This window comes from Labrus bergylta, chromosome 14 (assembly GCF_963930695.1).
Source record: "Labrus bergylta chromosome 14, fLabBer1.1, whole genome shotgun sequence".
Taxonomy (NCBI): Eukaryota; Metazoa; Chordata; class Actinopteri; order Labriformes; family Labridae; genus Labrus; species Labrus bergylta.
Window position 1 is genome coordinate 16,954,937 of NC_089208.1, and position 16,275 is coordinate 16,971,211.

Sequence of the window (16,275 nt, forward strand, 5' to 3'; positions counted from 1 at the left end):
AAAGGAGTGGTTCACACAAGGACATGAGTGAAAATAGTGAGAGGGTGCAAGAACTGATAAAAGGACGATTTTAATATGAACCTATAACTGCAGCTTCATCAACATATAGCTAGGCTTCTCGTCTGTCACGCCAATAAAGCATAGCCTATTTGAATTTGAAGAGGGAGATGGGGGGGGGGGGGGGGGGGGTGGGAGGGAGAGAGAGAGAGAGAGAGAGAGAGAGAGTTGTTCTGGCTTTCATCAGTCACATCTCGCAGTGGGAGGGGGATTGAAGCGGCTGCCTCGGAGCTCTCCGGTAACAGAGACGGTAGACGGCTCTGACTCACGCTGACGATCCGCACACAGCAACATATCAGACTCCACCTGACCTGCAACCTGACAGGAGGTATTTGATGAAGGCTTAGGGCAACTTTAACTCGGCTTTCTGTTTTTTTGTTTTGTTTTTTTTCCCCTTCCTTCATCCTGCCCTTGGCGGCATATTTCTCTTGTATCCCGGGCATCAAACAAAGTCAGAATGCATGTTATTGCTTCATAAACACCAGATGGCGGGTGGTTGAAATAAAACACATCACAGAGTGCTGGGACGGGACAAGGTGTTTTCCTAACCTCTTTCATAACAACTACGGACGAGTGAACTTGTTTTCTTTCTTTTTTTTCTTCCTCTGGTTGCGCGCGGACCTTGTAGCCTATTTTCATCGCTTATTTTCCTCAAACATCAACGACACCTTTCTTTCCCTCCTCCAAACGCCACTTCTCCCTTCTCTTTCTTCAACTGTCATCACTTGTAAAACACATCAGCCACCGCGGAGACAAGACTTCACTGCCGGCGGTAAAAAAATAAAATAAAAAAAAAAGGAATCAAAATAACAATTTAGTCTACTAAGACACCGGATTGGACCTTCAACAAGGATGCTACTCCCGCACCGACACTCCTAGACGGTCCAAACAGCCGCTGCCAACATGTTCAGGCGAGGTAAGAGAAAGAGGATTTTACTTGTTTTCTACGATTGCTGAGCTGTTTACTGTCGCTGATGTGTGTGTGCCTTCAAGTTAATACACATTCCTAGAGTTTTCATGCTCTTAACTGTGAGACTTTTGCTAAATGGTGTCACAGATGAGCCTTCTCTCGTGCTTATTTAACAACTTGCCATCCGTCCTTGATCCGCACAAGAGCCAAGAATAGAAAGGGATATTAAATATTTATCCACTTCATGGTAAAAAATGATCCTTAAAATAGCGAACCGCTGCCGCACTGCAGTTTGTAGGACCTACCTGCGCGAGGATGGTCGGTGCTGTTGCTGCTGCTGCGCGCGCCTGAGTGCGCGAGAGAGCAAAAGGAAAAAGAGTGCGTTGGGAATAAGTTCATAATTGTTCATTTTGGAACAAAACTTCCATCGGTTTTTTGGGACTTTGTGTGTGCACACGCAACTCTGCCAGAAATGCCGGTGCGCTTGTGCGCTCGTGTGGATATGTTGGCGTGACAGAAAGAGGCGGCCAGCCTAACCGTAAGAGAAAGAGGCGGCCAGCCTTACCGTGAGAGAAAGAGGCGGCCAGCCTTACCGTGAGAGAAAGAGGCGGCCAGTCTACCAACATAAATACATTTTGACTTCTGTCCGCGCGGCGAGAGAGGGTGGCGGAATAGTACACAAGAGTATAACTGCGCGCGCCTATTGCCGTGCTGTTTACATATCAGCACTCGGTTGTTTTGTGGTGAGAAGGGGCAGGCTGTTAAGTTTTACCTAAATGACCTTGCCTGTGTACTGTGAGCCTCTATTCTCACTGTCAGCCTTTTCTTTTCTCGGCTTGCATGCGCACAGCAGGTGCAATTAGCATCACTTGTCTCAAATCATAAAAAGCCTTTGAAAATGGATGTTTCATGTTTGAAACTCCACTTGTTATTCTAAGACTTCAGATATGAAATATGAATGATACACACCACACACTATTAAGAGGAATTTAAAGAAAAGTATTTGTGGTGACTCATCTATCAATCACTCTGAATGAAGCAGCGGGATTCTGGTGAGAGGCAGATTGTCAGGCTGCTGTTTGGTGATGAGTGTAGCACACAGCTGACCCTGAGAACATAGTAGAAAATCATTCTTTAATGGCGACACTCGAAGTCTGTCATTTGTCATTTCACTGCAACCCGACGCCAAGGAGGACGAGAACACTCATACATCCATGCACATCATTATCTATTAGCTCACATGGTTGGCTTGAGTCCGGGCACAAGCTGGGCGATCTCCTCATTAAGGGTGGGACCTAATGGGCTTGACAGAGGGCTGATTAGAGCTGTCATTGTGTGCGTATGAGTGTGGTTATGACGAGGAGACACAGTGAGCTTGTTTGCTAGAGGGAAACCATCTTTAATTTTTCTGTAATTTCAGATGGAGAGTACCCACCCACCCACACACACACACAGGACACACAGCGGTGATGGCTTTGTATCTCCTCCTACAAATATGTGGCTGTCAGAGACAATAAAAAAAATCCAGAGTAATTGTTCAGCCAGCCTGAGATACAGTTATCTATGTCTGTCACCTTTACCCACAGTATCTCTCTGCAGCGGGATAAAACAAGTGAGAGAGAGGGAGGAGAGGGAGGATAAGTGTTTTTGTGTAATGAAAACTCCCTCTCTCTTTCTCTCTTTGTCTCTCTCTATCTCTCTGCTTGGCTGGCTCTCACTGCCAGCCTCAGTCTGAGAGCAGAGAGGCCTGGCAGGCTGATTGGCGACTAGCTGGCTGGTTTGGGAAGCTGCCGAAGCTTTGTTTCCCAGCGTGTTTGAAGCTGGATTTGTTTCCCTTACTTGACTTTGCCCCCGCTTCTGCCAGTCCTCAGTAGTTATTTCTAAAGTTTACACAGTAAGGAACATACGGACACCTTGTGAACAGAAGTGACGTGCCAAAACTAACAATTCATTTAAGTAGAGTGTATTCTTTTTTTTATTTTTAAAGAACCCACTCAAAAGCCTTATTTGGCCCTTAGAAAACATTTAGAGCTGAATTTGGATTTTTCTCTCCAGCTATGGCCTGCAACAAACTATCTTACCAATTCATCCAGTGATTTTTTCTTTTTTACCATTCTTGCTTGATGTAGGATTGTAGCTTTTCAACAGTTTCCGGTCTCCCACTGTCGTGTTTCACGTTTCATAAGGGACCAAATATTTTAAATGATTCATAAGTCATAACTGCAGGCAGGACAGTTAAACACCCAGACTCTTTTACTACAGAGCCGTGCTGTTGAAATACGTGCAGAATGTGGTTTTGCATTGTCTTGTGGGAGGCCTTCCCCCGAAAAAGACTTTATCTATTCTGCAGCATATACTGCTCCACAACCTGTAATGTATCATTCAGCATTAATGGAGCCTTCACAAATGTGCAGGTTACCCGTGCTAGTGCTCTAATGTACCCTATACATTCATGAATCCTGGCTTTTGAATAGAGCGCTGATAACAAGCTGGATGTAATGTAGATAATGAAATCCCAAGATTCCTTGCAATTTTTTTTTTTTGTTGAGAAACCATTTTCTTGAACTGTTGCACTATCTTCCAGTGCAGTCTTCCACAAAGTGGATTCTTAATTCAGACAGACTCAGCCTATCTGGGATGGTCGTTTTTATACCCAATCATGTTACTAACCTGTTGCCAGTTAACCTTACTAACTGTGAGATAGTGATTTTATTAGCATTTCTCAACTTCTCAGGTCTTTAGTTGCCACTGTCTCAACTTTTCTGGAAAGGTGTTGCTGGATAAAATTTAAAATGGGAATACATTTTTCAAAAACAGTAGAAGAAATGATCAGTTTCTGGATTTGCTATGTGGAAGCATTAAAGTGGACAAAGCTTTGGAGTCGTGACAATTGTGAATAAGACTATGATTGATCTGTACTTACTTTTACGTTTTACTTGTTTTTTTTCTGTTGGAAGAAATAGGAACAGTGATTTTGAAAATTGCAGATACAAGACAATGGTAACTTCACATTAGAGTTTAGTTTCCTACAATTTGATTGATGTTTCAATGTAAGTCCACATTCTTTTAATTCTAATGGGAATAGTATGACTTTAAGTTGAGCTTTGTGGATGCAGCATGGTTTTGCCCATATATTTGTACATTTAGGGGGTATATTTGAGCTGGAGTAAAAGATGGTCATCAAGAGCTTATCCAGAATGAAATTCCTTCCTCATTGTGAACTTGAACTTCTAACGGCATGACACGGTCTCTTCTTCCAATCTTCTTAATATGAGTTCATCCCCTTACTTTCACTCTCGCTCCCAGCAAGGAATATTCTATAATCCACTGAGATTTGCAATACATGAAATGATCTGTGATGATTATGCATACATAACTCCAGCTGTGTGCTCAAATTCACAGATCAATATCAATGTAGGATGGTAAAATTTGCAAGTCATTCTTCTTCCAGACTCCAGCTTCAGCCTTGCTTGAGGGCCAGCGTCTTTTCTCCGGGCTTAACTGTGAACAAAGTCCGTCCTCATTATAAAACTTTGCAGCAGGATTATGGACTTCCTGCTCAACTTGATCCTAAATGAACGAGAAGTTTGACCTGATTTACCCCAACATTGTCATCACAAACTGTATGTCCATGTTTAAATGCTCCATGATGTGTGTACAAGTTATTCATGGTAATTAGCTGAATCAGCCTGCTTTCCCATTGGCTGAATTTTATGTCACATCTCTACTTTCTCTCTGTACACACAGTTTTACGCACATATTTTGCCCGCAGGCCAATTTCAAGTCTACAGTCAGACGATTAAAAGCTGGAGCTGTTGCTGCTATCTGTCGCTGTGTTTGTGTGTGTGTGTGTGTTTACTTGAATCTATGATAGCCTTGGTGGATGATAATAACATATGGATTAGTGACAAAATATTTATTCGGGTCGTGAAGCACCAAATGGCGGGATAATTGGGAGCTGAGATTGATCCAAATGTGCTCTTGCAGTGCCATCATCCTGAGGCAGTGGACAGATTTTTACAGCTGAGAGTAAAAGTCGTACGCTATATAGAAAGACCTAAATCATCACAGGTTTTGATGGCTTGAATAGGATTCATATGATAATCAATTACATCTCTAATGCAAGTCAGATCCAAGTGGGGATGAAACGCATCAGCACACACACACACACACACACACAGTGAGCGTGCGATGGCCGTGCATATCAATGACCTTTGCAACCGCTCTTCTTGCCTGATCTCAAGGTCGCATACAGACTCCTCCTTTCTTCTCCTGAATCCCGAGCTAAGTGTGGTCCAGCCTGCTGAATTCCATTTAATCATTTAAGTTGCACCACAATAGTCCGGAACGTCCACAGCATTTCAAACTCCACGCACTGTGTTGAAATATGTTTAACTAATCACAGGGACGGATGTTCTACAGCTCCTAGCTTTTACACTGGTGAACTCTCACACAAACCCCAGCGCCACAAAAGGCATAACAACAAACCCGGCATGAGCTGGAATTGTTTTCGATGCTAAATAAACAAACAGCAAGTGCAGCAAATTACGCCGTACGGAGCAGGAAATGGCGTCCCACAGTAGTCCTGCAGTGATTTTTTCCCCCAACTTTCTCACCAAATAAAGCTCCATCGCCCATTAATCTTTGTGTACAAACACTTCACTGCAATTCCAATCCTTCTGACAAGGTTAGAACACATGTTAATTAAGCCAGCCATCACAAAGGAAACATTACTCTGAATGATTCTACATTGTTCACTCCAGAAAAAAAAGATTAAAAAAAAACAAAAAAAAAAACATGAAGCTTGCAAAGCAAATTAACCAAAGTAAACCCGCTTTGTGCATCAATTCCCTCTAATTAGACTCGTGCTACTCGTGTAATCGCAGCTGTTAAGTTATTGCTGATTTTGTTGGTGAATATGGTGCATTCATTTGCTTATGAATCACATCAGTTCACCTTGAGAGCCCAGCGCAAACACAGCGGGGAAGGTCCTGAGTGTGCAGAGTGTCCATCAAACGAGACATTACTACACAACAGGAGTCCTGTGGAGGCCTTAGGTTAGCTTAGCCACAGCGATGGCTAGTTGTGCAATTAACCGCGTATGTGATCACTCTTAAAGACCATGCTATGTGAGTTTGTTTGTAGTGTGTGCTTGAGTCAGGGATCAGTATAGTTAATGTCAGAGCTGTATAGGACTAGAGGAGTTTTACTGTATGGCAGGCAGATGCTGATAACGGGAAAGAGAGGAGAGGCAGAGAGATTGTGACAGAGGCATGGACACGTAGAAAATGAGCGATTATTTGAAAGCTGACTTCACCTGGCGGATAAACGAAAGTGCAGAGAGAGAGCCAGTGGGGAGTAAAAAACTGAGCTGATGGGAACTGATTGTATGTGCGTATATGTGTGTGTGTGTGTGTGTGTGTGTGTGTGTTTCTCTCTTCTCTCTCTTGCCCTGAAACTTCGGTATTTTTGAGTACAGAGCAAGAGACTGTTGGACAAATGAGTGCTTCCAGCTTGTTTGCAGCTGTACACAATGAGGCCACTGATTTTCACAATAATACATGCACTTTCTATTTTTTTTAAGCTTAACCTGAACTATAAGGGGCAGAATGAGCTTTCTTTCTTCTACAAAGACGACGTCTGTGTAGAGCTAATAGAGCACCGTAGCATTAAAGCAGGAGGCAGCGTGAAACAGCTCCCTCTGTCCAAAGATCACGCCCTGACACACCCAGGAGATCGTAGGGCGACGGTCGAATCGGCGTCGGTCGTCTGTGAGAGGGATCTCTCTGATTGGCTGTTCGGAGGCTTTCGTTTATCTCCAGCGCTCGACAAAAAGTTTCGGGAAAGCCCGATGAGCATGCCGCTGTAGTATCCATGCTGTCACAACCATCGGTGCGGTTTCTCCTTATTTGTGGCCTCCGCCTCGTCTTTTCTTTTTCCACTGAAAGACCAAGGACTGACAAAGACAGCGCCATTTTCAACTTTTTATCAGACATTATTCCCGATTAGTAGGCTACCTATAACACGAGTGGTGCGTGACAGCGGTGTGGAAATGGTCTTCTACCGCCGCCCCTCATGCATGCGCAGAACGCATGCGGCGGTGGTCCTTACGGTGTGTTCTAGTACAACTTTTAGACAACTTTTTAACAATGCCCAAACTCAAAAACAACCTCTCAGTAACAACATGACTGCAGGGGGGTCACTGCACTTACTTAAGAAATAGTTACAATATGTAGCACTGCTAAAACCCACAAGTGGTCCTTCTACATTTCTCGTTGCCGATCAAATGAGAAACAACAAAATAGAGCTTTTAAGGTTGTTGTTTTTTTTTTTTTTACTTTGATTACAAAAAGGCTAGCTGTTGATAAATGCAACATCCACAGACTTTGATCATTTACTTCCCAGCGTGCAGCCGTTGCACATGATGCTTGACAGGGCACTCAATCCAATACTTGTTTATTGTTGCTGCATTATTCTAAAAGTATTAGTGATGAACCCACAGCACAACGTAGCAACTTTCTGAACGTATTCACAAAAAAATATTTCCAATCTTTTTACTGCATGTCCTTACTCCCTGGCAGGATATATCTCCTCCATCCGCCCCCTCTCCCCTCAAATCTCCTCTCCTCCCCTGTCTTCTCCTCTGTAGCTGGTTCGCTCTGTACCTGTTGAATAATTGATCGCTGTTTTGGTTTCCGATAAGGCGTTCGGGGTCCACAGCTCTCAGCAGTACGGGCTCGCTGCTTTTTCCTCACGGCACATCACAGGGCTCAGTCCATCTTTCCCCACCCTCTCCTCTCCTTCTCTTTCCCCCACTCTGCCACCCTCCACTTTTTTTTTTTTATCTTCATTTTTTATTTCTTTTTTTTTGACATGCAGCAGCTGCATTCTCTGTAGCATGTTTACAGACCCGTACAGTATTGTATCCAACAGCCCCTGTTTCAGATTTTACTCTAGATAAGCTCTTGATAGCTATCTTTTTTCTCCTCATTCCAAAGGGCTCTGCAAATATAAATACAGATTTTTCTAAAAATTTCCATGGAAACAGAACGTAAGAGACAGAAAAACAAGTAAAGAGGATAAGACATTTAACATGCCTCTGTAAGCTGGTCTACAGCTGGAGCCCTGCTGTGGTACTGGATCTGATCTGGGATTTTAGCTTTGCCCTGGTGCGCGAGAGAGAGAGAGAGAGAGAGAGATAGAGAGAGAGAGAGAGAGGGGGGGGAGAGAGAGAGAGAGAGAGAGAGAGAGAGAGAGAGAGAGAGAGAGAGAGAGAGAGGGGAAAACAAAAACTTTGGACTTGTTGAAGTATCAGAAATGTTAGCATGGAAGTTGGCAACAACCTGTACGTTAGTTAAAGCCTGACACTTACTTTCTTTCGAGAGAAGGTCAAATGTTGTGTAACTGTTCTCTTGAGGAAATAAAAAACGTTCTGTTGTTCATCTGCCTCAGGTTATGTTCAATTCAATTTTATTTGCATCGCACATTTCCGACTGTAAACTCAATGTGCTTTACAGAAGATAAAATTAAACAAGCATAATACAAACTTATTAAAAAATGAACACATAGAATCAAAAGCAGATTTTAAGTCCTAAACATTTTTTGTTTTTAAATCCTAAACACAAAATGACCCCGCATCATCCCATACAACATATACACACCTGTTTCTACTAGAGCGCACAAATGGCACCGTACACCAAGGATACATATAGACACAGACACACACACACACACACACACACACACACACACACACACACACACACACACACACACACACACACACACACACACACACACACACACACACACAGTCAGTTAGCAGGTCAGAAAGATATTGGAGTGCCATACCATTTAATGCTTTTTAAACCAGATGAATAGTTTAAATTTGATTCTGTACTGAACTGGAAGCAATGAAGATTTTTCAGAATCGGTCTAATGTGTTCTATTGTCTTTGTCCCTGTTAGCACTATGGCTGCAAGCACATAAATTATCATTTTAAACTCAAATTTGTTATTTTTTTTGTTTAGGACAAAAGTGACAAATGTAGTGAGTGTGATGACTTTCCATCCCAGCCAAATGTGAATGTGTTTGGTATTTGGTGGTATTTTTATTTATTTATTTATTTTAAGATTTATTTTTGGGCACCTTGTGCCTTTATTAGAGAGAAAGGACAGTGGACAGAGTCGGAAATATGGGAGAGAGGCAGTGGTGATTGACATGCGGGAAAGGAGCCACAGGCTGGCCTCGAACCTGGGCCACCCGCTTGGAGGACCACAGCCTCCATACATGGGGCGGGCACTCTAACCACTGCGCACCATCATATTCCCTCTTTTAGTAGTCAAACAACCCCTACCCCAGAGGTGTCACTTTTTGATATTATGTAGGGCTATGACTGGTGTATTCTATATCTATGCTTTTCTGACAAGGACCTCCAGTGGGGCTGAACAAACAAACACTTTATATCATGTATAACATGTTATAATGTGTGCAACAATAAACTGTTAACATAAGATAAATTACAGCATTACAATTAATAACAACATTATTAACTTTAATTTCTTTCTTTGTTAACAGTAAACAAATGTTAACTACAGGTTAATTAACTATCAATGTTGATGATGGTTATTATAAAGTGTTACCAACATTTCTACTGCTATTCTTTTGAATTTATGTTCTTATAAACCAACTTGTTCAGACCACTTTGTGGTTATTTTGTCTCCATGGCGCCTTATTGTCATAACTTTGCATTTTATTTTGTAGTTAAAGAAATTCTGCAAAAACTCACACTGAAGCAATCCTTGTACTTTAGTTAACTTTCTATTTAAAAGCCATTTTCATTCATTATTGATGTTGTTTTGTCTACCGCCTGCTGCATATCTCAAATGGAGCACCTGGGTGTGCTGAAATGTAAACATACATTAATATGCATGCACAGAAACTGCCTTCTCAACTTTCCTCATTTATTTGTTCCCTCAGTTTCTGAGGCTCTCCCCCTTCCCTGTCCCTCTGCTTGTCCCTCTCCCTGGATGCAGTAAAGTGTTTAGAGTCTGTGCTGGCTGTTACCCAGCATGTGGTGATTGAAGAAGATGGGTTAAAGAGGAAGACGAGTTCATCAAAGGCAGGACAACAAGTCAATTCTCCTGATTAACTACATGACTCCACATTTGTCCCACACCTTTAAATGAGTGTGTATGTGTGTTTTCTGCATATAGAGGTGTGTGTGTGTGGGGGGGGAATCGAGGATCTTATCTTCTGAGATTTTAAATAGATTAATAACGTTTAGACTAATAAGTCACTCCCTGCTAAGAGCTAAGGCTAGCTATTGCCAAATGGAGCAGCAAGACATTCAGCCTTTTCTCTCTCTCTCTCTGTGCTGCAGCAAAGGCATGGCAGGAGTGGCAGCAGTAGCAGGTCTTACATAACCACATCACTGCATTAACGAGCCCATCTGTGTCTGACTGGTGCTCACACTTTGGAACTCTGATGCACACTTGAGGCACAAAAAAAGGACCCCAAGTGTATTTACAAGCACTCTGGTCAGATGCAACCAGACTAAAGAAGCTCCATTGTTTTTCGCTGTTGAGCATACTTTCCTTGTCTTAAAGGCAACACTTGTTCATCCTGATTGACAGAAGAGGTCAGTTTGAAATTACTTTTGAAACCAAATATAACCGTTTGAGAGTACCGGTGAAAAGTCCCCCCCGGTGCCAACACAGGGTAAAGGTGAAAAAAACAGTCCGAGGGCCTCATTCATTAACAATGGATAGCGGCCATTAATGAAAAAAAAAAAGAAGAAATAAGAACAGCATCCTCCAGACTGTCTCCACAGATGTGGATGAAGTGTCGAGCCATTGATAGCTGGACTGAATCAACCTGTTTAAATTAATAAAAGTAATATAGTAATAACAATAGTAATATGTAGTGTTGAAGTCAAGACCACACTAACCAAGACCTCCCCGAGTTTAGACTGCTCCGAGACTGTGACAAGACTAAGACATATACTGTAGGGATCGAGACCAAGGACAAGACAGAGACAAGACCAAGACCATAAATATCAAAATATCAAAATTAATTAATTTAAGGTATTCGGTTGTTTTAGAAAGGGACGTCTTCTAATCACAGTAATGACGTGAGATGGAAGCCTTTTAGCAGTGGTCTTGACCGGTCTTGATTTAAAATCTGGAGTCTGCCCAGTCCAAGGCCGAGAAAAGACCGAGACCTTCAAAAAGTGGTCTCTAGACTGATCTTGAGACCAAGACCAATCTTGAGTACTACCACACTAGTAATACTAGTAACATTCTTTATATATCGAGAATTCATGTCTTTCAAATACTGCAGCGCTATTACCATGTTTTCTGTGAATTAAGATACTTTTGTGTAATGAGGCTTATTTGCAAAAAAAAGGGGCACATTTTTCCCCATATGGCTGCATAATGGTTCATTTAAACACATGCAACCAGCACCAATATACAGAGAGACAGTGTTTGCTCTGCAGCGCATTTATGGGTTAAATGCCACACACACACACACACACACACACACACACACACACACGCTAATACAAATCTCTGATATTTGCCAGGATCCACCAGTGGGTTTAATAAAGTTCATCCTGATCCATTTTCACTGAGGCTTAATCCAAGCCCTGTCTCAGATCCTGAAATAGTCCTGGAACACACGGGGAAAAGCCAAAAAAATAAATAAAAAAAGACTCACATTCGCAAAGCCCACACAAAAGGTGCACCGGCGCACACCATCCAAAGACACTGACGCATGAAATGGCTGAAATTAGAAGAAGCTTCTTCTGAGTGGGAGTGTGCGTTTGATGCCGCCTCAGAGTGACGAGGGAAAGTAAAGATGGAGTGATGTGAGAGAACAGGAGATGAGGGACGTGTTTGTCTGCTGCCACAGCTTGTTTGTGTCTTCAGTCTGACTCTCATTAGAACACACAGGCACTTGTGTGTGCGTATGGACTTGCGTGTATTCATGTGTGTGTGTGTGTGTGTGTATGTCATAGTTAGGCTTACATAACAATCAGTTGCTCAGCTGGGGACACTGTACAGATGAATCCCAGGACGGCCCTTTTATTGGATCTAGTGTGGAGGGTTTTCTGGAACACAAGCGAAAAAAAGTAATCAAAAACAAACTTCTACAGAGCAGGAAAAGTCATAAATGTGTACTCACTGCAATATTGAGGTAAACCCACATCATCATTATACACCACTTCACAAATCTGCAATAATTTTCATGACATTGCATTTATATTTTAGGCAGAGCTGGTGCTATTTTCCAGAATGGGTGAGTCAGAATACTTCAGTCAGAAAAGGAGCTTTTGCATGTTTAGTTTTTTTTTTTTTTTTTTTTTTGCTGTTTTCCCCCTTTGCCATTTTGAATTCAAGCCATGAAATGCAACTGGATTATAAAATACAATAAAGATAAAAAAAAAAAAAAGCAAGATTAAAATGGTAGAAATGTATTAGACACTATAGCTCTGACAGCAAATACAAACGAAGACATCTTTGACAGCTCTGTATTTCAAACTGTAAATAACTTGCACATGATTGTTTCAAGGTGTTGGCTCTAATAATCCATCTTTAAGTAGCAAGCTTTGATTGTTTTTTTTTTCATTATTCCTTCAGACCCTGGCTCATGGCTGAGGGAGAAAACATCTCATTTAGTGCATGTCAGCAAGCATACAGTACATTATCTTTGAATCATGGACGGATTATTGCAGAATGATAACACAAGAAATGGAGCTGAATGTTTCCCCAGAGCTGCAGCACAACGAGAGACAACATTAAATATAGCCAGCTTTAAGTAAAAGTGTCATGAGTGTATAGGCGTCGTTGATAGAGCTGCTTTATGGGTGTGCGGCTGTCTCGTGTGAGGGGTGTTTATGGGAGACACACCTGTGTGTCAGAGGGTTATTGTGTGTTAGGGGGGGGTGATTACCGCTCGTCCCGCACGTGAACAGAGTGTTACAGAGAGGGAGAAAAGGGCGAAGACATCCACAGCGCACCCTCCGAACTCCCTCTCCCCCTTTAACCAATACTGCATTAATCTTCTTAAGCTGTCAGCGTGACCTAAAACTGATGATGCACAAGCGTGCGGAGAAGAGGGGGAAAAACTCCCGCCAAGAAGACAACAGCTTGTGACTAATCGTGAGTTTAGCACAGCTCACCAAGCTCATAACTGAGTTGTAGCACCATCACCTTGGCACAATTCAATTACTGCTTTGAGGAAGGTGCTTACCTCAGATATTCTTGATCGCTCATAACTCTCTGCCCGCTGTGTGCGTGTGTGTGTGTGTGTGTGTGTGTGTGTGTGTGTGTGTGTGTGTGTGTGTGTGTGTGTGTGTGTGTGTGTGACCTCGCTGTGAACCTGGACTGGCGGGAGAACTTTGACTTTTAAGACTGTTTTTTTTTTTTTTTGTTTCTGCAGATGTGCAGTTTTAACAGATGGCACTACTAGCTCATAAGTTAATGTCAGCTCATCCCAACAGACCCAGAGACACAGCCAGAGACACTCATGTTGTTTGCAGGTGTGAGATAAAGCACGGCGTGTTTGCAAGGGGTAGCAGTGTGAAGCTGCAACAAGGTGAGGATGTGTGAAAAGCAAATGAAATGGAAATGAACTTGACAGGGAAACAGTCACGGCGCTCGTGTGCTTCACAGGGCTGCATTTCTTTTTTTTTTTTTTTTTACACCTTTGCTTGCACCTGTTATTAAATGATAAAGCGACCTGAGAGATAATCACCACACAACAGATGCCATCCTAATAATAACACAGTGAATCCCCCCAAAAAACCTGTATGACCTGTGTTGTTGTTATGATTGCTACAGTGCTACTGCCCCAATAAGGATCTGGCCACACTGCAGCACAGCTGTCATGAAGATGGGCTGCCTGCCCAACTACACCAGCTGTGCCAGCCCAACCATCACTTAATCACCCTGGGAGGGAAGGAGAAAAGGAGGGAGGAAGGGGGAGGGAGGATGAGTTGCCAGGTTACAAAAAGTAAGAGGAAAGTTGTTGGGGTGAGGTGTTGTAATAAGAAAGGGAGATAAAGAGTGTCGGGTGAGGAACCATGGAGGAGAAAGAGGACAGTAAAGAGGAGGGGGATATGTCGGGTTTGTCAGGAGCCCGCCATATCCCCAACTCTAGTAATAATTAAGACTAAAAAATAAGAAGTTGTAGGTATCATTCTGACATCATATGTGGGCGCTGTTCTTTTAGAGTATTGTTTTGTTATGATGCTGAGGAAATGCAAATTTTATTCACGAGGCCTCGGGTTTAGCATAACAAAATTGATTTTCATTTTCTTTAAGATGTTGACTTTTTTGGGGGGGTAATTTATGTTAATTACGTACATTAATATGTCAGACATGGTGTGTAACATGCTAGCTGCGTTTCCAGCGTATGTACATTTTTAACACAAACTCGTTTCTGTTCTTAAATTACCAAAGAAATGATGGTAGTGTTTAATCCTAACTAAACTACTTCTGCAACCATCAGTGAGAAGTTCAGACATTTTTTTAAAAAAGATGTAAAATGTGAGAAGTGAGGTAGAAAGCTTCACATTGAAAATCGAAGCTGTACTGTTACTTATGTCCTTGCTAACGTGACTGCACGTCAAAGAGACAGAAAAGTGGTGGTCAAAAAGTCATATAACGTGGTATGTTCGTCAACAAGCTTTATTTTGACTTTAATTTTAAAATGTGAGGCAAAACTGTATGTTTTCTTTAGCTTATTTTATGTAATGTAACACAATGCAGTGATGTACAGAGTGCATCCTACATATATCGAAGCAGTCGGCTACAAAACCAAGTTCCACTCTTGACGAAAGAGGAGTTAGGATGTGTTGCTAAGAAGGAAGGTAATAAGATAGAAGGAAAGAAGGAAGGTGTGCAAGGGAGGAATGGGTCCATGAAGAAAACTCAGCGCTGTGATATGTAATAAAAAGTGGAGTAAGAAGTGGAACAGAGATTGAGCGTTGAGGGTGAGTGTTGGAGGGAAAGAGTTCTGGCTACGAGTGTGATGGAGAGGAGAGGTGAGAGAGTGATTTGTAAAAAGAGGTAAAGTATGGAGGTGAAGTAATACGGCCTACACTGCGAGATGATGAAAAGGACTGAGGACATCCCCTGAAAGAGATGGAGCCAAACTGAGGTGAAGAATGTCAAGCATGTTTTTGTTCGATTTCGGTGCAGGCTGGATCTATACCCCTCCAAGTCGCTCGTCATAGCAGGAGCTGTATATATATGCAACCAGACAAAATAGCAGCACTCTTAAATTGGGCAGGGAGTAGATTCTGGTCGACTTGGAGCAGCTGCTCAGGTACAAACATCACCAAAAAGGTGTGACTGCAGTTAACATCTTTTAATGAACTCAACCGAATGTCAAAGTAAACGTTAAACTGAGGTGGAATCAGTTGACCTTTTGTGAAAACAAACATCATTACGGTGCGCCTTTGTCTTTCTTTCTCTGCTACCTGCTGACCTGCACTATCTTTCCCATTCCCACCATGCCCTTTTCTCTCCCACATCTCCCTCAGTATGTGTGACTAACATCGTGGCCGCCTCTCAGAGCATATTAAGCGACCTTGGGGCAGATGTGTTCGGCACCGCTCAAGATTTAGAGCAAATAACCGAGATGAGTACATTTGTCTACATTGTAAAGACAGGTTCTTCTTCACCTTCACAGTAACTGACGATGGATCCATATGCTGAAGGGAGGATCCGACACTATTAACATGAATGTATTTTACTGCCAAGATAAATACGCCCCGTAAGTCAAAGTGAGTCTTTTGCCATAACCTAATCAGTCAGCGGGGAATCGATCTGAGTGTGTGCAATCCTGGAAAGCTTTCGGTTCGTATCGAGCAGAATCAGCGACACTCGCGTTCATTGACTCTGAACTTGCAAAAAAACTAATTGATATAGACAACTCCCGGGAACTGCTGCAGCGCTGAAAAGCCAACTTTAATTTATTTACATGAAAAGTTACTTGAGGCCACGAACTGCAAGGAAAAACAATATTGATTCCTGTTGTCAGCATCAAAATAAACCCATTTTTGAGTCAGAAAACACACAACTAATCTGTTTTTCATTGTTTTGTGATACACCAGAGAGAGAAAGTAGGTCTCTGTAAGGAAGAAAAACAAATGAACAATGAAATGAAACATTAAAAAATGAAACCCAAATTGAATAATAGATTTGTGTTCCCAATCACGAATGTAAAAAAAAAAAGAAAAAAAGAAAAGAAAAGTGGAAGCATTTTAAATATGACACTGATCCAGAGTGCCAGGGTCC

At 42.2% G+C, this 16,275-nt stretch overlaps 1 protein-coding gene across 1 annotated transcript in view; it reads left to right on the top strand.

Moving 5' to 3' along the window:
• The first annotated feature begins 244 nt into the window (after positions 1-244).
• The window catches only part of LOC109991736 (reticulon-4 receptor-like 1), an 89,102-nt gene continuing 73,071 nt past the window's right edge, over positions 245-16,275 (top strand). Inside the window, exon 1 of the mRNA XM_020644092.3 lies at positions 245-973. Coding sequence (XP_020499748.1) covers positions 961-973 — 13 coding nt within the window. The 5' untranslated portion in view covers positions 245-960. The remainder of the gene's footprint in view (positions 974-16,275) is intronic.